Source organism: Oncorhynchus masou, unplaced genomic scaffold (genome assembly GCF_036934945.1).
Source record: "Oncorhynchus masou masou isolate Uvic2021 unplaced genomic scaffold, UVic_Omas_1.1 unplaced_scaffold_921, whole genome shotgun sequence".
NCBI lineage: Eukaryota > Metazoa > Chordata > Actinopteri > Salmoniformes > Salmonidae > Oncorhynchus > Oncorhynchus masou.
Genome location: NW_027015689.1, coordinates 256,609 through 280,331, shown reverse-complemented (window position 1 = coordinate 280,331; position 23,723 = coordinate 256,609). Strand labels below are relative to the sequence as shown.

Sequence of the window (23,723 nt, the reverse complement as noted above, 5' to 3'; positions counted from 1 at the left end):
GAGTCACCTGTAGATCTCTATTAACTAGAGGTAGAGTCACCTGTAGATCTATATTAACTAGAGGTAGAGTCACCTGTAGATCTCTATTAACTAGAGGTAGAGTCACCTGTAGATCTATATTAACTAGAGGTAGAGTCACCTGTAGATCTATATTAACTAGAGGTAGAGTCACATGTAGATCTATATTAACTATAGAGGTAGAGTCACCTGTAGATCTATATTGACTATAGAGGTAGAGTCACCTGTAGATCTATATTAACTAGAGGTAGAGTCACCTGTAGATCTATATTAACTAGAGGTAGAGTCACCTGTAGATCTATATTAACTACAGAGGTAGAGTCACCTGTAGATCTATATTAACTACAGAGGTAGAGTCACCTGTAGATCTATATTAACTACAGAGGTAGAGTCACCTGTAGATCTATATTAACTACAGAGGTAGAGTCACCTGTAGTTCTATATCAACTATACTATAGAGGTAGAGTCACCTGTAGATCTATATTAACTACAGAGGTAGAGTCACCTGTAGATCTATATTAACTACAGAGGTAGAGTCACCTGTAGTTCTATATCAACTATACTATAGAGGTAGAGTCACCTGTAGATCTATATTAACTATAGAGGTAGAGTCACCTGTAGATCTATATTAACTACAGAGGTAGAGTCACCTGTAGATCTATATTGACTATAGAGGTAGAGTCACCTGTAGATCTATATTGACTATAGAGGTAGAGTCACCTGTAGATCTATATTAACTACAGAGGTAGAGTCACCTGTAGATCTATATTAACTATAGAGGTAGAGTCACCTGTAGATCTATATTAACTACAGAGGTAGAGTCACCTGTAGATCTCTATTAACTACAGAGGTAGAGTCACCTGTAGTTCTATATCAACTATACTATAGAGGTAGAGTCACCTGTAGATCTATATTGACTATAGAGGTAGAGTCACCTGTAGATCTATATTAACTACAGAGGTAGAGTCACCTGTAGATCTATATTGACTATAGAGGTAGAGTCACCTGTAGATCTATATTAACTATAGAGGTAGAGTCACCTGTAGATCTATATTGACTACAGAGGTAGAGTCACCTGTAGATCTATATTAACTACAGAGGCAGAGTCACCTGTAGATCTATATTAACTACAGAGGTAGAGTCACCTGTAGTTCTATATCAACTATACTATAGAGGTAGAGTCACATGTAGATCTATATTGACTATAGAGGTAGAGTCACCTGTAGATCTATATTAACTACAGAGGTAGTCACCTGTAGATCTATATTGACTATAGACGTAGAGTCACCTGTAGATCTATATTAACTACAGAGGTAGAGTCACCTGTAGATCTATATTGACTATAGAGGTAGAGTCACCTGTAGATCTATATTGACTATAGAGGTAGAGTCACCTGTAGATCTATATTGACTATAGAGGTAGAGTCACCTGTAGATCTATATTGACTATAGAGGTAGAGTCACCTGTAGATCTATATTGACTATAGAGGTAGAGTCACCTGTAGATCTATATTAACTACAGAGGTAGAGTCACCTGTAGATCTATATTAACTACAGAGGTAGAGTCACCTGTAGATCTATATTAACTACAGAGGTAGAGTCACCTGTAGATCTATATTAACTACAGAGGTAGAGTCACCTGTAGTTCTATATCAACTATACTATAGAGGTAGAGTCACCTGTAGATCTATATTAACTACAGAGGTAGAGTCACCTGTAGATCTATATTAACTACAGAGGTAGAGTCACCTGTAGTTCTATATCAACTATACTATAGAGGTAGAGTCACCTGTAGATCTATATTAACTATAGAGGTAGAGTCACCTGTAGATCTATATTAACTACAGAGGTAGAGTCACCTGTAGATCTATATTGACTATAGAGGTAGAGTCACCTGTAGATCTATATTGACTATAGAGGTAGAGTCACCTGTAGATCTATATTAACTACAGAGGTAGAGTCACCTGTAGATCTATATTAACTATACTATAGAGGTAGAGTCACCTGTAGATCTATATTAACTATAGAGGTAGAGTCACCTGTAGATCTATATTAACTACAGAGGTAGAGTCACCTGTAGATCTCTATTAACTACAGAGGTAGAGTCACCTGTAGTTCTATATCAACTATACTATAGAGGTAGAGTCACCTGTAGATCTATATTGAATATAGAGGTAGAGTCACCTGTAGATCTATATTAACTACAGAGGTAGAGTCACCTGTAGATCTATATTGACTATAGAGGTAGAGTCACCTGTAGATCTATATTAACTATAGAGGTAGAGTCACCTGTAGATCTATATTGACTACAGAGGTAGAGTCACCTGTAGATCTATATTAACTACAGAGGTAGAGTCACCTGTAGATCTATATTAACTACAGAGGTAGAGTCACCTGTAGTTCTATATCAACTATACTATAGAGGTAGAGTCACATGTAGATCTATATTGACTATAGAGGTAGAGTCACCTGTAGATCTATATTGACTACAGAGGTAGAGTCACCTGTAGATCTATATTAACTACAGAGGTAGAGTCACCTGTAGATCTATATTGACTATAGACGTAGAGTCACCTGTAGATCTATATTAACTACAGAGGTAGAGTCACCTGTAGATCTATATTGACTATAGACGTAGAGTCACCTGTAGATCTATATTAACTACAGAGGTAGAGTCACCTGTAGATCTATATTGACTATAGACGTAGAGTCACCTGTAGATCTATATTAACTACAGAGGTAGAGTCACCTGTAGTTCTATATCAACTATACTATAGAGGTAGAGTCACCTGTAGATCTCTATTAACTACAGAGGTAGAGTCACCTGTAGATCTATATTAACTACAGAGGTAGAGTCACCTGTAGTTCTATATCAACTACAGAGGTAGAGTCACCTGTAGATCTCTATTAACTACAGAGGTAGAGTCACCTGTAGATCTATATTAACTACAGAGGTAGAGTCACCTGTAGTTCTATATCAACTATACTATAGAGGTAGAGTCACCTGTAGATCTATATTAACTACAGAGGTAGAGTCACCTGTAGATCTATATTAACTACAGAGGTAGAGTCACCTGTAGATCTATATTGACTATAGAGGTAGAGTCACCTGTAGATCTATATTGACTATAGAGGTAGAGTCACCTGTAGATCTATATTGACTATAGAGGTAGAGTCACCTGTAGATCTATATTGACTATAGAGGTAGAGTCACCTGTAGATCTATATTGACTATAGAGGTAGAGTCACCTGTAGATCTATATTGACTATAGAGGTAGAGTCACCTGTAGATCTATATTGACTATAGAGGTAGAGTCACCTGTAGATCTATATTAACTACAGAGGTAGAGTCACCTGTAGATCTATATTAACTACAGAGGTAGAGTCACCTGTAGATCTATATTGACTATAGAGGTAGAGTCACCTGTAGATCTATATTGACTATAGAGGTAGAGTCACCTGTAGATCTATATTGACTATAGAGGTAGAGTCACCTGTAGATCTATATTGACTATAGAGGTAGAGTCACCTGTAGATCTATATTGACTATAGAGGTAGAGTCACCTGTAGATCTATATTGACTATAGAGGTAGAGTCACCTGTAGATCTATATTGACTAGAGGTCGAGTCACCTGTAGATCTATATTAACTATAGCGGTAGAGTCACCTGTAGATCTATATTGACTATAGAGGTAGAGTCACCTGTAGATCTATATTGACTATAGAGGTAGAGTCACCTGTAGATCTATATTGACTATAGAGGTAGAGTCACCTGTAGATCTATATTGACTATACTATAGAGGTAGAGTCACCTGTAGATCTATATTGACTATAGAGGCAGAGTCACCTGTAGATCTATATTGACTATAGAGGTAGAGTCACCTGTAGATCCAACCGGTTGGAGCGAGCGGCCGCATCTACACTTCGGTCCGCAGGTAGTATAACTTTTTATAACTTTTCATTACATTTCGTTATAGTACAACGGTTTGATTTGTCTAATCTTAGCAATTTCTTCTTAGCCAGCTACATAGCCGTCTTTGTATCAACGACAATTGCATAATTATCGTATTTCGTCGTCCTAACGTATCTGCCCAGCAGCTAGCTAAGCAGCTAGCTAAGCAGCTAAGCAGCTAGCTAACATCCACTGTCCACTAGCACTGTAGAAACTATTACACTCAACTGAACGACTCGATTAGCGTAGTGTCAGCTAGCTACATAGTTGTCTTCGTATCCAAGATAATTGTGCAGTTTAGAGTGTGTAGACTTAGAGTGATTATCTTAATTTACCGAGGTTAGCTAGCCAGCTATTTGTCGTCCTTAACGTAGGAAATGCTGCTAGCTAGCTAGCCAACAGCTAGCCAACCTCTACCGAATTGAACTCCAACTACCCGGTCAACATTCCGCGTCGCTCCACAGGTAGTATCACATTTTCATTTCACTTCATTACAGTACAACGGTTTGATTTGTTTGATCGTAGCTAGCTAGCTACATAGCCGTCTTTGTTCAAAGACAATTGTGTAGCCTAGAGCGATTTTCTAGGTTAGCCAGCCAGCTATTGTCGTTCTTTTAAGTAACGGAACGCAATCAACCTTGCTAGCTAGCCAGCTAGCCCCCGAATAGCAGCACTGTAGAAACTATTACACTCGACGGAACGACTTGATTAGTGTAGTGTCAACATCGCAGCCACTACCAGCTAGCCTACTCCAGCAGTACTGTTTCATTTCAATCATTTTAGTCAATAAGATTCTTGCTACGTAAGCTTAACTTTCTGAACATTCGAGACGTGTAGTCCACTTGTCATTCCAATCTCCTTTGCATTAGCGTAGCCTCTTCTGTACCCTGTTAACTATGTGTCTATCTATCCCTGTTCTCTCCTCTCTGCACAGACCATACAAACGCTCCACACCGCGTGGCCGCGGCCACCCTAATCTGGTGGTCCCAGCGCGCACGACCCACGTGGAGTTCCTGGTCTCCGGTAGCCTCTGGAACTGCCGATCTGCGGCCAACAAGGCAGAGTTCATCTCAGCCTATGCCTCCCTCCAGTCCCTCGACTTCCTGGCACTGACGGAAACATGGATCACCACAGATAACACTGCTACTCCTACTGCTCTCTCTTCGTCCGCCCACGTGTTCTCGCACACCCCGAGAGCTTCTGGTCAGCGGGGTGGTGGCACCGGGATCCTCATCTCTCCCAAGTGGTCATTCTCTCTCTCTCCCTTACCCATCTATCTATCGCCTCCTTTGAATTCCATGCTGTCACAGTTACCAGCCCTTTCAAGCTTAACATTCTTATCATTTATCGCCCCCAGGTTCCCTCGGAGAGTTCATCAATGAGCTTGATGCCTTGATAAGCTCCTTTCCTGAGGACGGCTCACCTCTCACAGTCCTGGGCGACTTTAACCTCCCCACGTCTACCTTTGACTCATTCCTCTCTGCCTCCTTCTTTCCACTCCTCTCCTCTTTTGACCTCACCCTCTCACCTTCCCCCCTACTCACAAGGCAGGCAATACGCTCGACCTCATCTTTACTAGATGCTGTTCTTCCACTAACCTCACTGCAACTCCCCTCCAAGTCTCCGACCACTACCTTGTATCCTTTTCCCTCTCGCTCTCATCCAACACTTCCCACACTGCCCCTACTCGGATGGTATCGCGCCGTCCCAACCTTCGCTCTCTCTCCCCCGCTACTCTTTCCTCTTCCATCCTTTCATCTCTTCCCTCTGCTCATACCTTCTCCAACCTTTCTCCTGACTCTGCCTCCTCAACCCTCCTCTCTTCCCTTTCTGCATCCTTTGACTCTCTATGTCCCCTATCCTCCAGGCCGGCTCGGTCCTCCCCTCCCGCTCCGTGGCTCGATGACTCATTGCGAGCTCACAGAACAGAGCTCCGGGCAGCCGAGCGGAAATGGAGGAAAACTCGCCTCCCTGCGGACCTGGCATCCTTTCACTCCCTCCTCTCTACATTTTCCTCCTCTGTCTCTGCTGCTAAAGCCACTTTCTACCACTCTAAATTCCAAGCATCTGCCTCTAACCCTAGGAAGCTCTTTGCCACCTTCTCCTCCCTCCTGAATCCTCCTCCCCCCCCCCTCCTCCCTCTCTGCAGATGACTTCGTCAACCATTTTGAAAAGAAGGTCGACGACATCCGATCCTCGTTTGCTAAGTCAAACGACACCGCTGGTTCTGCTCACACTGCCCTACCCTGTGCTCTGACCTCTTTCTCCCTCTCTCTCCAGATGAAATCTCGCTTCTTGTGACGGCCGGCCGCCCAACAACCTGCCCGCCGACCCTATCCCCTCCTCTCTCCTCCAGACCATTTCCGGGGACCTTCTCCCTTACCTCACCTCGCTCATCAACTCATCCCTGACCGCTGGCTACGTCCCTTCCGTCTTCAAGAGAGCGAGAGTTGCACCCTTCTGAAGAAACCTACACTCGATCCCTCCGATGTCAACAACTACAGACCAGTATCCCTTCTTTCTTTTCTCTCCAAAACTCTTGAACGTGCCGTCCTTGGCCAGCTCTCCTCTATCTCTCTCAGAATGACCTTCTTGATCCAAATCAGTCAGGTTTCAAGACTAGTCATTCAACTGAGACTGCTCTTCTCTGCATCACGGAGGCGCTCCGCACTGCTAAAGCTAACTCTCTCTCCTCTGCTCTCATCCTTCTAGACCTATCGGCTGCCTTCGATACTGTGAACCATCAGATCCTCCTCTCCACCCTCTCCGAGTTGGGCATCTCCGGCGCGGCCCACGCTTGGATTGCGTCCTACCTGACAGGTCGCTCCTACCAGGTGGCGTGGCGAGAATCTGTCTCCTCGCCACGCGCTCTCACCACTGGTGTCCCCCAGGGCTCTGTTCTAGGCCCTCTCCTATTCTCGCTATACACCAAGTCACTTGGCTCTGTCATAACCTCACATGGTCTCTCCTATCATTGCTATGCAGACGACACACAATTAATCTTCTCCTTTCCCCCTTCTGATGACCAGGTGGCGAATCGCATCTCTGCATGTCTGGCAGACATATCAGTGTGGATGACGGATCACCACCTCAAGCTGAACCTCGGCAAGACGGAGCTGCTCTTCCTCCCGGGGAAGGACTGCCCGTTCCATGATCTCGCCATCACGGTTGACAACTCCATTGTGTCCTCCTCCCAGAGCGCTAAGAACCTTGGCGTGATCCTGGACAACACCCTGTCGTTCTCAACCAACATCATGGCGGTGGCCCGTTCCTGTAGGTTCATGCTCTACAACATCCGCAGAGTACGACCCTGCCTCACACAGGAAGCGGCGCAGGTCCTAATCCAGGCACTTGTCATCTCCCGTCTGGATTACTGCAACTCGCTGTTGGCTGGGCTCCCTGCCTGTGCCATTAAACCCCTACAACTCATCCAGAACGCCGCAGCCCGTCTGGTGTTCAACCTTCCCAAGTTCTCTCACGTCACCCCGCTCCTCCGCTCTCTCCACTGGCTTCCAGTTGAAGCTCGCATCCGCTACAAGACCATGGTGCTTGCCTACGGAGCTGTGAGGGGAACGGCACCGCAGTACCTCCAGGCTCTGATCAGGCCCTACACCCAAGCAAGGGCACTGCGTTCATCCACCTCTGGCCTGCTCGCCTCCCTACCATTGAGGAAGTACAGTTCCCGCTCAGCCCAGTCAAAACTGTTCGCTGCTCTGGCCCCCCAATGGTGGAACAAACTCCCTCACGACGCCAGGACAGCGGAGTCAATCACCACCTTCCGGAGACACCTGAAACCCCACCTCTTCAAGGAATACCTAGGATAGGATAAGTAATCCTTCTCACCCCCCCCCCCCTTAATGACTTAGATGCACTATTGTAAAGTGGCTGTTCCACTGGATGTCAGAAGGTGAATTCACCAATTTGTAAGTCGCTCTGGATAAGAGCGTCTGCTAAATGACTTAAATGTAAATGTAAATGTAGATCTATATTGACTATAGAGGTAGAGTCACCTGAAGATCTCTATGGTGCTCCAGAGGTAGAAGACGAAGAAGACCACTGCTTTGTTCTGCATCTCCTCCAGACTACCGAAGATCACAAACAGGATTACGTTCCTACCCACCACCTGGACAGGTCAACAACAACAACAAAAAAATCACAGAAACACACTTCATTAAAGGGTTAATTCACCCTAAATACAAAATCACTTGTCCTCGCCCTGAATGCATCCTGTCCTCAACCTGAATGCACCCTGTCCTCACCCTGAATGCACCCTGGCCTCACCCTGAATGCACCCTGGCCTCACCCTGAATGCACCCTGGCCTCACCCTGAATGCACCCTGGCCTCGCCCTGAATGCACCCTGGCCTCACCCTGAATGCACCCTGGCCTCACCCTGAATGCATCCTGAATGCACCCTGGCCTCAACCTGAATGCACCCTGGCCTCACCCTGAATGCACCCTGGCCTCAACCTGAATGCACCCAGGCCTCAACCTGAATGCATCCTGGCCTCACCCTGAATGCACCCTGTCCTCAACCTGAATGCACCCTGGCCTCACCCTGAATGCACTCTGGCCTCAACCTGAATGCACCCTGGCCTCACCCTGAATGCACCCTGTCCTCAACCTGAATGCACCCTGGCCTCACCCTGAATGCAGCCTGGCCTCACCCTGGCCCCAATCTGAATGCACCCTGAATGCACCCTGGCCTCACCCTGAATGCAGCCTGGCCTCACCCTGGCCTCACCCTGAATGCACCCTGGCCTCACCCTGAATGCATCCTGGCCTCAACCTGAATGCACCCTGGCCTCACCCTGAATGCACCCTGGCCTCACCCTGGCCTCACCCTGAATGCATCCTGGCCTCAACCTGAATGCACCCTGGCCTCACCCTGAATGCACCCTGTCCTCACCCTGAATGCATCCTGTCCTCAACCTGAATGCATCCTGGCCTCACCCTGAATGCACCCTGGCCTCAACCTGAATGCAGCCTGGCCTCAACCTGAATGCAGCCTGGCCTCAACCTGAATGCATCATGTCCTCACCCTGAATGCACCCTGTCCTCAACCTGAATGCATCCTGGCCTCAACCTGGATGCAGCCTGGCCTCACCCTGGCCTCACCCTGAATGCAGCCTGGCCTCACCCTGAATGCAGCCTGGCCTCAACCTGAATGCAGCCTGGCCTCAACCTGAATGCATCATGTCCTCACCCTGAATGCACCCTGTCCTCAACCTGAATGCATCCTGGCCTCAACCTGGATGCAGCCTGGCCTCACCCTGGCCTCACCCTGAATGCAGCCTGGCCTCACCCTGAATGCAGCCTGGCCTCAACCTGAATGCAGCCTGGCCTCAACCTGAATGCATCATGTCCTCACCCTGAATGCACCCTGGCCTCACCCTGAATGCACCCTGGCCTCACCCTGAATGCACCCTGGTCTCAACCTGGCCCCAATCTGAATGCACCCTGGCCTCAACCTGAATGCAGCCTGTCCTCAACCTGAAAGTCTCCTATGGGCAAGGAGATAATCTTTGCTTTGGGTTGGTTTACAAAACCATTGCCGCCAACTTTAGCTTTGACTAAACCAAAAGCAACTAAAAGTCAATGTAACCTAAATTAACATGTGTTTTGAAAGTTATTTTTCTGTGTGTTTGGATTGAACCCTACCTGGATCATAGCAGGGAACACCCCTGTCTTGACCAGACCCACTAGAGGGTTCATGACCTCTGCTACGGCCATCATCTGACAGAAGTACATCATGTCAGCAATGGTGTGGAACGTGTCATAGAACGAGTCTGATAAGAGGGAGAGAAAGAGAGGTAGAACACAGTGGTGCTACACAGTGGTAGAACACAGTGGTGCTACACAGTGGTGCTACACAGTGGTGCTACACAGTGGTAGAACACAGTGGTGCTACACAGTGGTGCTACACAGTGGTGCTACACAGTGGTGCTACACAGTGGTGGTACACAGTGGTGCTACACAGTGGTGCTACACAGTGGTGCTACACAGTGGTGCTACACAGTGGTGCTACACAGTGGTGCTACACAGTGGTGCTACACAGTGGTGGTATACAGTGGTGCTACACAGTGGTGCTACACAGTGGTGGTATACAGTGGTGCAACACAGTGGTGGTATACAGTGGTGCTATACAGTGGTAGAACACAGTGGTGCTACACAGTGGTGCTATACAGTGGTAGAACACAGTGGTGCTACACAGTGGTGCTATACAGTGGTGCTATACAGCGGTGCAACACAGTGGTGGTATACAGTGGTGGTACACAGTGGTGGTACACAGTGGTGCTATACAGTGGTGCTACACAGTGGTGGTATACAGTGGTGCTACACAGTGGTGCTACACAGTGGTGCTATACAGTGGTGCAATACAGTGGTGCTATACAGTGGTGCTACACAGTGGTGCAACACAGTGGTGCTATACAGTGGTGCTATACAGTGGTGCTACACAGTGGTGCTATACAGTGGTGCTACACAGTGGTGCTATACAGTGGTGCTATACAGTGGTGCTACACAGTGGTGCTACACAGTGGTGCTACACAGTGGTGCTACACAGTGGTGCTACACAGTGGTGCTACACAGTGGTGCTATACAGTGGTGCTATACAGTGGTGCTACACAGTGGTGCTACACAGCGGTGCTACACAGCGGTGCTACAGTGGTGCTACACAGTGGTGGTATACAGTGGTGGTATACAGTGGTGCTACACAGTGGTGCAACACAGTGGTGCTATACAGTGGTGCTATACAGTGGTGCTACACAGTGGTGCTACACAGTGGTGCTACACTGTGGTGCTATACAGTGGTGGTACACAGTGGTGCAACACAGTGGTGCTACACAGTGGTGCAACACAGTGGTGCTAACATGTTAGGCCAAACACTGCATACCCAGAGTAACATACTGTACGTGCTCAAATCCAGTGGTTCTCAACCTATTTTAGTTGCTCTACACCAATCACATTTAGCTGTGCCTGAAGTACACCCCAAGTACCACTTCACATGTATTTCACCAGTAGGTCTACGTTCTCATTAGTGTCCTCAAGTATCTCTGCGGATAGACCAAACACAACAGGGTGGCAACTACTGCTATAGTCAACTCTTAAAATGTTGTGAAGACATACAGACAGAATGTGGCTAAAACACAAAACAGACTGGACCACCAGGCTATTCAAAGCTATTTGCAAGACAAATTAATCTACAGACTAGAGTCAATGTTCCCTTTCTCATATTCAAATTGACACATCTATGAATAAAAAGCCTGTTTAGTTATTCTAGGGAAGTAACACACTGGCTCGGTGGTGTGGTTTAATCTGACTCACTCAGATCACTTCACAGAAACACAACTGAATATAAACTAGACAGCTTTCAGAAACACAACTAGACAGCTTTCAGCTAAAAAAAATAGGAGGAAGAATGATAATGTATGTAAATATTAGTGTTATATGAGCCATCTATACTAACTCTCTTACATTATGATGACGAACCAGTTCTGAAGTAGCTAGTTCCAACCGTAGCTGTTGAAAAGAAATGATTCTGATTGTGTTCTTTTCCATCCCAGAAACACTGACTGAGACACAAAGTAGGTTATCTATGGCCAACGCTGTCGTCAACTCTCAAGACAATCAACCAACAAAACAACAGCTACTAACAGGCTGGACCCTCAGCAGGCTCTGGACCACTGACCTTGTCCCAGGATGAAGAGACGAACGGTCATGTTGACAAAGATCCAGGAGAAGCCCAGGAACTGGACGAGGTTGTACATGAACAGATAGCCCTTCTTCAGGCCCAGGTAGGCTGAGAGAACATTGTACAGCTTTCAATAAAAACACAATTCAAAAAATACAAAGGAAACTCTAGTCAGTTGGTTTTTTATGTCTATAACCAAAACCAAAATGATTTGAAATTACATTTCAGATGTTTACATTTTCAAATATCAAGTACTTAAAAAGGTAGCTTGTACTTGTGTGTGGTATAAACTAAAAGATGATGCACAGTCAAAACCAGGTTTGGCGGCCAGTTGGCGGCCCCGCAGTGGATTTATTTGGCCCCACAACTTTTCTGAGAAAAAAAAAAAAAAAGTTGAATTTTTCTTTCTTTTTTCTTTTTGCATTTTCATTGTTGGAGATAAAAGGGTGTAAAAACCACCAGGATGTTAATTTAGTCAAATCTGTTCTCAAGTATAAAAGAGAGAGAGACGTGATCGGATACAACTTTAAGCAAAGTTTCAAATGATCCGTTTTGGATTCTTGCCGTCAATTTGCAGTCTACAAATGATTTGTACTCATGTTCCGGTCTGCCGACCAACTGGTCAATGAAAAATAAATATATCAGCCCGAGGCTGAACTTAGTTGATGATTCCTGGTCTAAACCAACAGCATCTTTACATTTACATTTAAGTCATTTAGCAGACGCTCTTATCCAGAGCGACTTACAAATTTACCAAGAAATGTAAATGTTCAGATTAGAGATAAATGGGCTGCGGTGTTCACAGCTGCTCCGCTCTGTACTTACGGTCTTTACGGATCCTTGACTCGATGCTGACCTTGTTTATCTTCCCCTCTTCCTGACAACAAACAGACAGACCACCAGCTGTAATAAATGTCATAACACCCTTATAAAATACAAATAAATAAAGCCTTATACTTCCTTATGTATTACATCTAAAAGTTGTACCAAAACTGACCCTGGTCATGACTACCTTAGCCTGAAGCTCCATCTCCGCGTCTGATTCGTCGAGCCAACGGTCGAAGTCTGGCGCCAGGAAGAGAGGTTTCCTCTCCTGCAGAGTGAGTCTATCCCACCAACGCTGCTCTTGCTTCCTCACTGTCACATTTACCAGGCGCTGGGTCGACCTGTGACTAACCTGGCAGACAGACACACAGTGAGTATGATAATAACTGTAGATACCACAGGAGGTTGGTGGCACCTTAATTTGGGAGGACGGGGCTCGTGGTAATGACTGGAGCGGAATTAGTGGAATGGTATCAAACACATGGTTTCCATTCCATTCCATTTGCTCTGTTCCAGACATTATCATGAGCAGCCTCCTGTGGAAGTCACACTTACTAATAAACCACAAGCAGGGAACAGTAACAATCTCGAGTACCAGAAGAGAATGCTTGTCTTTGAGACTGAGAAGAGTGTGAGGTATTTATCACTAATGAAAAAACTACATTTCTGGAATAGGAAATAATAGAATACCTCAGGTTTTACTGGTTCCAGGAAGTCCAGACTGAACTCATAGTCATGGTCTCCTTTAGCTCCGTGACCCTGAGCTGTCCAACAAAGGAACGTCGGTTTAATACCATGTACTCTGTACAGACTACACTTATTTTCCTTCTTTCTGTTCCAGCGTAATACAAACCACCAACCTTTGAATTGCAGGGTGTTGTTTTGCACGCAGATATCAAGATTCTAAAAAAAAAAGAAAAAAAGAAAGATAAATGTCATGCATCAAAAAAAACTCAAAAAGCGGAAGACTGTCAGCTACAAGGCTAAATATAGGAACCACACTAACATTGGTTGAGATCAAACTAAGTGACTGAATGGCTGATGTGGATGTGTTTCCTTCACACATACAGCATCACTAAACATATTCCGATGACATTACATACAGTAGTACGTAGCTGGAGTACATGTGGTCACGATGCACCTGGAGTGTGTGTTTGCTGACTGGCTAAATTGGATCCAGCGATCACCATGACGATCAGCGATCACCATGACGATTCCTGAATCTTTTATGAAGCATGACATTTGGTAGGATGCACCACCACCACTAGCTACTACAACTCAATATGAATTACAGTAGATAGTTAGCTTCAGTAGCTGAGTGTTGGCTACTGTCTCGCCTCGTCGAGAACCACACTTCTCATGATGACCTGATTTTGTTATGTGGAGAAACTGAATCAAGACCTCAGGAAACTTTATATAATATATAAGTTATAGATATATATATATATTTATTATATATATAAGTTACTCTGTCTTGTGACATGCTACACTTTTGTTTTCACTCTGTATAGCTAATAGAACAAGTGGTAAATTATCTAGCTAGATGTATGAGCTTACTCGCTAACATGTAAGCATGGGGCTGCTATCAGTCCATTCTCTAAGCAGCATTGTAGCTAATGTCATGTATGTCATTTGTTCATGTCAGCGACGTGCATTCAATTTACAACGTCCAGCAGTGAGCTTAAACAAATACACTTATTACTGGCTGAAAGAGGCTATCTAGCTGGCTTGTTGTCCTAACCATCTAGCTGGCTTGTTGTCCTAGCCATCTAGCTGGCTTGTTGTCCTAACCATCTAGCTGGCTTGTTGTCCTAACCATCTAGCTGGCTTGTTGTCCTAACCATCCAGCTGGCTTGTTGTCCTAACCATCTAGCTGGCTTGTTGTCCTAACCGTCTAGCTGGCTTGTTGTCCTAACCGTCTAGCTGGCTTGTTGTCCTAACCGTCTAGCTGGCTTGTTGTCCTAACCGTCTAGCTGGCTTGTTGTCCTAACCGTCCAGCTGGCTTGTTGTCCTAACCATCTAGCTGGCTTGTTGTCCTAACCATCCAGCTGGCTTGTTGTCCTAACCATCCAGCTGGCTTGTTGTCCTAACCATCTAGCTGGCTTGTTGTCCTAACCATCTAGCTGGCTTGTTGTCCTAACCATCCAGCTGGCTTGTTGTCCTAACCATCTAGCTGGCTTGTTGTCCTAACCATCTAGCTGGCTTGTTGTCCTAACCATCCAGCTGGCTTGTTGTCCTAACCATCTAGCTGGCTTGTTGTCCTAACCATCTAGCTGGCTTGTTGTCCTAACCATCTAGCTGGCTTGTTGTCCTAACCGTCTAGCTGGCTTGTTGTCCTAACCGTCTAGCTGGCTTGTTGTCCTAACCATCTAGCTGGCTTGTTGTCCCAACCATCCAGCTGGCTTGTTGTCCTAACCATCTAGCTGGCTTGTTGTCCTAACCATCTAGCTGGCTTGTTATCCTAACCATCTAGCTCGATGACAGGTCGGTCCCGGAGATCATCCGTAACATACCTTAGCGTCACTCAGCTCCACACGCAGGTAGATGTCTGCATGACGCTGTGCCCAATACACGTGGGGTGTGAGGGTCTGCATTGTGATATCTAAAGGTACTGTTAGTGAAATTAATATCCTTGCAGTTATATCACTGAGAAGCAATGCTGGAGATCCTCCGCCTCATTCATTAGGACAGCTGGCTAGATGCGGAAACAGTCATCCAGGATACTCGGGGGGTGCGTTCAGTTCGATTGAACGTTTACATTGCCTACCGGTATGTACTGAACGACACGGTTCCCTAAAACGATCTTGAACTTACTTTGAGGCACGTTTGCTCCGTGTGTAACGAAGCAATTTACTGTAAATGACTGCGGCACAGCGGTCCTCCAACACAAATCCCACCCAACTACGCCTTCCCCGTTTTTGAACTGGTCGTTCAGAACAGCACCGTTTCCGACGAATTGAACGTTACAGTACGTTTTTCTGCATTGAACGTAGCTCAGGAGTCGCTACGTGCGCGTTACACCCACAAATCAAAACAAAGGAAGGGACGTGCTCGTGCACAGTCGGTACAATTTTTTTAAGTTTGAAAACATTGATACTACAAAGGTATTTTTTTTTAATTCGGGGCTTCATGTATGCTATGGGTGAAACCAACATCCAAGGGCTGCTCGAGTCATGTTCCGCTCCAAGTGACACCAGCCAATTCATGCCATCTGAAATATTTACATCTGATGTGAGTGATATCCACCCTCATGTTATGTACTATATACAGTCCATACAATAGAAGTGACGGTTATACAATCAGTCAAGTAATCAGTGGTGGAAAAAGTACTCAATTGTCATACTTAAGTGAAAGTAAAGATTACTTGTCATTTTCTATTAAGTTAAAATGAACGTCACCAGGTAAAATAATACTTAAGTACATTTAAAACCAAATACTTTTACTCAAGTATAAAAAGTAAATGGAACTTCTAAAATGTATATAAGTATCAAAACTAAAAGTATAAATAATTTCAAATTCTGTATATTAAGAAAACCAGAAGGGACCATTTTTTATTTATTGTCAGATAGCCAGGGGCACACTCCAACATCATTTACAAATGAAGCATTTGTGTTTAGGGAGTCCTCCAAATCAGAGACAGTAGGGATGACCAGGGATGTTCTCTGTTTAGGGAGTCCTCCAGATCAGAGACAGTAGGGATGACCAGGGATGTTCTCTGTTTAGGGAGTCCTCCAGATCAGAGACAGTATGGATGACCAGGGATGTTCTCTGTTTAGTGAGTCCACCAGATCAGAGGCAGTAGGGATGACCAGGGATGTTCTCTGTTTAGGGAGTCCTCCAGATCAGAGACAGTAGGGATGACCAGGGATGTTCTCTGTTTAGTGAGTCCACCAGATCAGAGACAGGAGGGATGACCAGGGATGTTCTGTGTTTAGTGAGTCCACCAGATCAGAGGCAGTAGGGATGACCAGGGATGTTCTCTGTTTAGTGAGTCGACCAGATCAGAGGCAGTAGGGATGACCAGGGATGTTCTCTGTTTAGGGAGTCCTCCAGATCAGAGACAGTAGGGATGACCAGGGATGTTCTCTGTTTAGGGAGTCCTCCAAATCAGAGACAGTAGGGATGACCAGGGATGTTCTCTGTTTAGTGAGTCCACCAGATCAGAGACAGGAGGGATGACCAGGGATGTTCTCGGTTTAGGGAGTCCTCCAAATCAGAGACAGGAGGGATAACCAGGGATGTTCTTTTGATAAGTGTGGGATTTTTGACCATTTTACATTCAAAATGTAACAAGTACTTTTGGGTGTCATGGAAAATGTATGTTGTAAATAGTACATTATTTTCTTCAGGAATGTAGTGAAGTAAAAGTAGACAAAAATATAAAATAGTAAAGTACAGATACCCCAAAAAAACAACTTAAGTAAAAATACATTAAAGTACTACCTATGTACTTCACACCACTGCAAGTAATACAGGTCAAGACAGATGATGCATGTATCATTAGTACAGACCCCCAAAAATAATCTTGGTTAGAGCGCCAGCACACCAAACTATCAAGTTTGACCTACTTGTGATGCTGTAGGTCTATGAGTCTATGAATGGTGCATTCGGAAAGTATTCAGACCCCTTGACTTTTTCCACATTTTGTTACATTACGCCTTATTCTAAAATGAGTTTGTTCTTTTTGATCCAATCTACACACAATACCCCAAAATGACAAAGCAAAAACAGGATTTATAAATGTGTTAATTTATTACAAATAAAAGATACCTTAAAATTGACATAAGTATTCAGACTATTTGCAATAAAATTCTTAAATTGAGCTCAGGTGCATCCTGTTTCGATTGATAAACGTTGAGATGTTTTTACAACTTGGAGTTCACCTGTGGTAAATTCAATTGATTGGACATGATTTGGAAAGGCACACACCTGTCTATATAAAGGTCCCACAGTTGGCAGTGCATGTCAGAGCAAAAACCAAGCCATGAGGTCAAAGGAATTGCCCGTAGAGCTCAGAGACAGGATTGTGTCGAGGCACAGATCTGGGGAAGGATAGAAACAAATATCTTCAGCTTTGAATGTCCCCAAGCACACAGTGGCCTCCATCAATTTTAAATGGAAGAAGTTTGGAACTACCAAGACACTTCCTAAAGCTGAGCAATCGGGAGAAGGGCCTTGGTCCGGGAGGTGATCAAGAATCTGATGGTTACTCTGACAGAGCTCCTCTGTGGAGATGGGAGAACCTTCCAGAAGGACAACCATCTCTGTGGCCAGACGGAAGCCACTCCGCAGTAAAAGGCACATTACAGCCCGTTTGGCGTTTTGCCAAAAGGCACCGAAAGGATTCACACCTTGAGAAACAAGATTCTCTGGTCTGATAAAACCAAGATTGAACTATTTGGCCTGAATGCCAAGCATCACATCTGGAGGAAACCTGGCACCATCCCTACGATGAAGAATGGTGGTGGCAGCATCATGCTGTGGGGATGCTTTTCAGCAGCAGGGACTGGGAGACTAGCCAGGATCGAGGGAAAGATGAACAGAGCAAAGTACAGAAAGATCCTTGATGAATTCCTTCTCCAGATCGCTCTGGTACCTCAGACTGGGTCGAAGGTTCACCTTCCAACAGGACAGCAATCCTAAGCACACAGCCAAGACAACGCAGGAGTGGCTTCGGGACAAGTCTCCGAATGTCCTTGAGTGGCCCTGCCAGAGCCCGGACTTGAACCGGATCAAACATCTCTGGAGAGACATGAAAATAGCTGTGCAGCGATGCTCCTCCTCCAACCTGACAGAGCTTGAGAGGATCTGCAGAGAAGAATGGGAGAAACTCCCCAAATACAGATGTGCCAAGCTTGTAGTATCATACCCAAGAAGACTCGAGGCTGTAATCTCTACCAAAGGTGCTTCAACAAAGTACTGAGTAAAGGGTCTTATTACTTATTGTAAATGTGATTTCAGTTTATTTTTAATACATTTATAAAAATGTCTAAAAACTAGTTTATGCTTTCTCATTATGGGGTACTGTGTATAGATTGAAGGGAGAAAAACAATTGACTACATTTTATAAGGCTGTAACGTAACAAAATGTGTAAAAGTCAATGGGTCTGAATACTTTCTGAACGAACACACTGTGTGTTTACGGGTCTATGATGTTTGATGCAGGTGGAATGTGAACAGGAGCCAAAGTGTTCAAGCATTAATTATATTTTGGTCTAAAGAAACAAAATCGTATAACAAAAATTCCTTTTGAATGACATTTATTTAAATAGGACATTTTGTTTGTAAGAATGGTTATAATACATGAAAGCAACTGTGTCTGAACTTACCATTTCACAGAAAGTATCAGAAACAAAGAGATTAAAAAATAGTATTTTCAGATCATTCACACTTTGGTGAAAAGAGAAATCTTTGTTTCCCGTCTTGTCAGCCACATCAATGTCAAATGCCAGACTCTTGTCTTTCTCGAGGGCTACAGTGCATTGAGAAATGTATTCCAACAAACACGGACTGAGGACAGCACTGTGACTAGTCCAGCCACTTCTCTGGGCTCGGGTTTGTCTCGTTTTGGACCTCGTAAGCTCGTATAAAACTGGAAAGTGTTATGAAGGTAAAATGGCATCATGTTACCATGTTGGTACAACCCAGGCTGCTTTCCAAATGACAACCTATCGCCTACAGGGCTCCACTCCCCATTGGTCTGTGGTCAGAAGTAGTGCACTATATAGGGAATAGGGTGGCATTTCAGACTAGCAACCAGTGTAAACGCCACTCTCATAGTTTAGCCTAGATGCCAAAGCTTTACAACAGACATCTCAAAAACATCAGCGCTGCTTTATGCTCAGTCCTTATATATTTTTTTTAAATGCAGTTGTCGGACAAGACTCGTTCCTTAAAGCCCACGAAGCAGTTTGTATAGCTCAACTGGATGGTGCTATCGATAACAATACTCCTTTACAGAACAGATAAAGAAAGGGGAGGAGTTATGGGGTACGTCTTGTCAGCCAGGTCTGTCACAGTTCCTACTTCTTTAGGGGACTAGGTCATGTAGTCATGCTGACTGACTCAAGTTTAAAACAGCCCTTTAAGGGAATTACATACCGCCTCCCAGGTTACCAAGGAGCCCTACCGCCTCCCAGGTTACCACGGTGCCCTACCGCCTGCCAGGTTACCAAGGTGCCCTACCGCCTCCCAGGTTACCACGGTGCCCTACCGCCTGCCAGGTTACCAAGGTGCCCTACCGCCTGCCAGGTTACCACGGTGCCCTACCGCCTCCCAGGTTACCACGGTGCCCTACCGCCTGCCAGGTTACCAAGGTGCCCTACCGCCTGCCAGGTTACCAAGGTGCCCTACCGCCTGCCAGGTTACCAAGGTGCCCTACCGCCTCCCAGGTTACCAAGGTGCCCTACCGCCTCCCAGGTTACCACGGTGCCCTACCGCCTCCCAGGTTACCACGGTGCCCTACCGCCTCCCAGGTTACCACGGTGCCCTACCGCCTCCCAGGTTACCACGGTGCCCTACCGCCTGCCAGGTTACCAAGGTGCCCTACCGCCTGCCAGGTTACCAAGGTGCCCTACCGCCTGCCAGGTTACCAAGGTGCCCTACCGCCTGCCAGGTTACCAAGGTGCCCTACCGCCTGCCAGGTTACCAAGGTGCCCTACCGCCTGCCAGGTTACCACGGTGCCCTACCGCCTCCCAGGTTACCAAGGTGCCCTACCGCCTCCCAGGTTACCAAGGTGCCCTACCGCCTCCCAGGTTACCACGGTGCCCTACCGCCTCCCAGGTTACCAAGGTGCCCTACCGCCTCCCAGGTTACCAAGGTGCCCTACCGCCTCCCAGGTTACCAAGGTGCCCTACCGCCTCCCAGGTTACCAAGGTGCCCTACCGCCTCCCAGGTTACCACGGTGCCCTACCGCCTGCCAGGTTACCACGGTACCCTACCGCCTGCCAGGTTACCACGGTACCCTACCGCCTCCCAGGTTACCAAGGTGCCCTACCGCCTGCCAGGTTACCACGGTACCCTACCGCCTCCCAGGTTACCAAGGTGCCCTACCGCCTCCCAGGTTACCAAGGTGCAAACAAAAAACCATGAGGAAAAGCTCAAGTCTGAAAAAAGAAATACATTTGTTTATTTGTTTTTAAATGAGTGAATGTCACTCAATTTGGCTCTCATGAAACAGTTGGTAGTGTGTTATCTAGAAATTACAACTTCTAAGGAGAAACAGGAGGAGGGGTGGTGATGGAAGAACAAAAACAAGAGGGAAGGAAGGAGGGAGGGAGGGGGGTAGAACAACCAGGACATTACCTTCATCCCAAACGGCACTCTATTCCCTTTACAATGCATTACTATTGACCAGGGCCCATAGTGTGCTATATAGAGAATATGGAGCCACTTAGGACACAACGGAGTCCTTTCCAAGTCCATTCTCTGTTCATTTCTCAAAACCCCCTCAGGTGCAATTAGCTGATAACCTCTGAAGGTTGCAAGGTCAATTCCAACTATGAATAAATCAATGTATTACCTGAACTACAGTCTGGCTTGCTGTTAAAAAGAAGAAGAAGATGGTTTGTTCTTTAGTCTCATTCTCTCACCTAATGCTGTCCTTTTAGGTGGATTTTGTTTTTTTGTCAGAATTGCTTTCAAAAAGCTACAACAACCCGGTCAGAGTTTCATCGCTCGTTCAAACTGTTTCTTTCCTTGTCCTCCTGGGTGAAGCTACACAGCTTCTAAAAACCCTCACAAAGAATACATTTTCTTTTAAAGCAGGAGCGAACTTGTCTTCTACACAGCAACAATATTGAATATTTGAAAAAAAAGAATAAATATTTTTCAAAACAAAAGACAAACGAAAGAAAACGGCCACACTTGCTGTTCCATGCATATGCGTTATTTACAAACTGAAAAACAGGTTTCCTTTTTCCTGCACTCCCTATGGTCTGTTTCCTGCCAACCCACATGGTTCAGCACCTTACAATCAGCAAATCAACATTCAAAAAACCCTACATGTGATCTAAACACATTTAATGAACATGGCAGTTGGACTGTGTTGAACACAAACCCATGTCCCACACAAGGGTACTTTAAAAAGTAAACAAATAAAATACATCACTGGGAAACTGAACAGGGTGGGGGGGGGGGGGGGGGGGGTGATGATGATGTTACAATAGTGACCAATTGAGAGAAGCGGGGGAGTTCTTTTTTTTTTGTCCTCACAATCCAATCTGCTACAAACAATACTGTTGTACGATTAATGTTTGAAATATTCTACTTTTTTTTTTATTATTTATTATTTTGATATAATTTATTTTAAACTTTTCCATTAAACAAAACCCAAGAGGAGGAAAAAAAAAATGCAATATTGGGAAGATCAGCAACAACCTGCCCCGTGGCATTGCATCAGCGCTCTCTAGTCTGTAGAGGTTTCTCTTTTAGTAAAGAGTCTATCCTTAATCTTCTATGTATTCCCAGAGGTCCTTCTCATAGCCCTCGTGCACATGTTGCAGCAGCACACGACGCCGACTCTCACAGTATCTGGAGGACAGGAAACAGGAAACAGTGAAGAAGAGAGGAGGAGAGGAAGGCGCATTTTAAAAATCAGTCTGGTCTCATTCTGATATTTTTTTTATTTTACCTTTATTGAACTCGGCTGTACTTCCTGTCGTAATAAAGACATCTATACCAGGTATTGAACTCAGCTGTACTTCCTGTCGTAATAAAGACATCTATAGCAGGTATTTAACTCAGCTGTACTTCCTGTCGTAATAAAGACATCTATACCAGGTATTGAACTCAGCTATACTTCCTGTCGTAATAAAGACATCTATACCAGGTATTTAACTCAGCTGTACTTCCTGTCGTAATAAAGACATCTATACCAGGTATTGAACTCAGCTGTACTTCCTGTCGTAATAAAGACATCTATAGCAGGTATTTAACTCGGCTGTACTTCCTGTCGTAATAAAGACAGCTATACCAGGTATTGAACTCAGCTGTACTTCCTGTCGTAATAAAGACATCTATACCAGGTATTGAACTCAGCTGTACTTCCTGTCGTAATAAAGACATCTATAGCAGGTATTTAACTCGGCTGTACTTCCTGTCGTAATAAAGACAGCTGTACTTCCTGTCATAATAAAGACATCTATAGCAGGTATTGAACTCGGCTGTACTTCCTGTCGTAATAAAGACATCTATAGCAGGTATTGAACTCAGCTGTACTTCCTGTCGTAATACAGACAGCTGTACTTCCTGTCGTAATAAAGACATCTATAGCAGGTATTGAACTCAGCTGTACTTCCTGTCGTAATACAGACAGCTGTACTTCCTGTCGTAATAAAGACATCTATAGCAGGTATTGAACTCAGCTGTACTTCCTGTCGTAATAAAGACATCTATAGCAGGTATTGAACTCGGCTGTACTTCCTGTCATAATAAAGACATCTATAGCAGGTATTGAACTCAGCTGTACTTCCTGTCGTAATAAAGACATCTATAGCAGGTATTGAACTCGGCTGTACTTCCTGTCATAATAAAGACATCTATAGCAGGTATTGAACTCAGCTGTACTTCCTGTCGTAATACAGACAGCTGTACTTCCTGTCGTAATAAAGACATCTATAGCAGGTATTGAACTCAGCTGTACTTCCTGTCGTAATACAGACAGCTGTACTTCCTGTCGTAATAAAGACATCTATAGCAGGTATTGAACTCAGCTGTACTTCCTGTCGTAATAAAGACATCTATAGCAGGTATTGAACTCGGCTGTACTTCCTGTCATAATAAAGACATCTATAGCAGGTATTGAACTCAGCTGTACTTCCTGTCGTAATAAAGACATCTATAGCAGGTATTGAACTCGGCTGTACTTCCTGTCATAATAAAGACATCTACAGCAGGTATTGAACTCAGCTGTACTTCCTGTCGTAATAAAGACATCTATAGCAGGTATTGAACTCGGCTGTACTTCCTGTCGTAATAAAGACATCTATAGCAGGTATTGAACTCAGCTGTACTTCCTGTCGTAATAAAGACATCTATAGCAGGTATTGAACTCAGCTGTACTTCCTGTCGTAATAAAGACATCTATAGCAGGTATTGAACTCGGCTGTACTTCCTGTCATAATAAAGACATCTATAGCAGGTATTGAACTCAGCTGTACTTCCTGTCGTAATAAAGACATCTATAGCAGGTATTGAACTCGGCTGTACTTCCTGTCGAAATAAAGACATCTATAGC

The 23,723-nt window shown here is 44.9% G+C and overlaps 2 protein-coding genes across 4 annotated transcripts in view; both read right to left on the bottom strand.

Moving 5' to 3' along the window:
* Nucleotides 1-7,975: 7,975 nt before the first annotated feature.
* On the bottom strand, nucleotides 7,976-15,333 carry LOC135538159 (very-long-chain (3R)-3-hydroxyacyl-CoA dehydratase-like). Of its 2 annotated transcripts, none has more exons than XM_064964130.1 (8): nucleotides 15,000-15,333; nucleotides 13,347-13,389; nucleotides 13,177-13,250; nucleotides 12,659-12,838; nucleotides 12,487-12,538; nucleotides 11,659-11,769; nucleotides 9,630-9,757; nucleotides 7,976-8,092 (listed from the first exon to the last, which is right to left on the bottom strand). In XM_064964130.1, the coding sequence occupies exons 1-8, from the start codon at nucleotides 15,078-15,080 to the stop codon at nucleotides 7,976-7,978; spliced, it is 786 nt and encodes a 261-aa protein (XP_064820202.1). In that variant the 5' UTR covers nucleotides 15,081-15,333. The 2 variants fall into 2 exon arrangements, with proteins under 2 accessions (XP_064820202.1, XP_064820203.1); XM_064964131.1 differs by having other exon boundaries at nucleotides 12,674-12,838; nucleotides 15,000-15,330.
* A 3,400-nt stretch (nucleotides 15,334-18,733) lies between these two features.
* LOC135538153 (E3 ubiquitin-protein ligase arih1) overlaps nucleotides 18,734-23,723 on the bottom strand; it is a 37,754-nt gene continuing 32,764 nt past the window's right edge. For both annotated transcript variants that reach the window (XM_064964125.1, XM_064964126.1), the window contains exon 14: nucleotides 18,734-22,018. In XM_064964125.1, the coding sequence (XP_064820197.1) occupies nucleotides 21,934-22,018 (85 nt within the window). In that variant the 3' untranslated portion in view covers nucleotides 18,734-21,933. The remainder of the gene's footprint in view (nucleotides 22,019-23,723) is intronic.

Excerpts from the sequence above, each read along its gene's own strand:
- LOC135538159 (XM_064964130.1), bottom strand. The coding sequence starts at position 15,080 with ATGCAGACCCTCACACCCCACGTGTATTGGGCACAGCGTCATGCAGAC. Across the intron at positions 12,839-13,176 it reads TGGAACCAGTAAAACCTGAG|GTTAGTCACAGGTCGACCCA; the intron begins GTATTCTATTAT and ends TCTGTCTGCCAG. Across the intron at positions 12,539-12,658 it reads CTAAGGTAGTCATGACCAGG|GAAGAGGGGAAGATAAACAA; the intron begins GTCAGTTTTGGT and ends GTTTGTTGTCAG.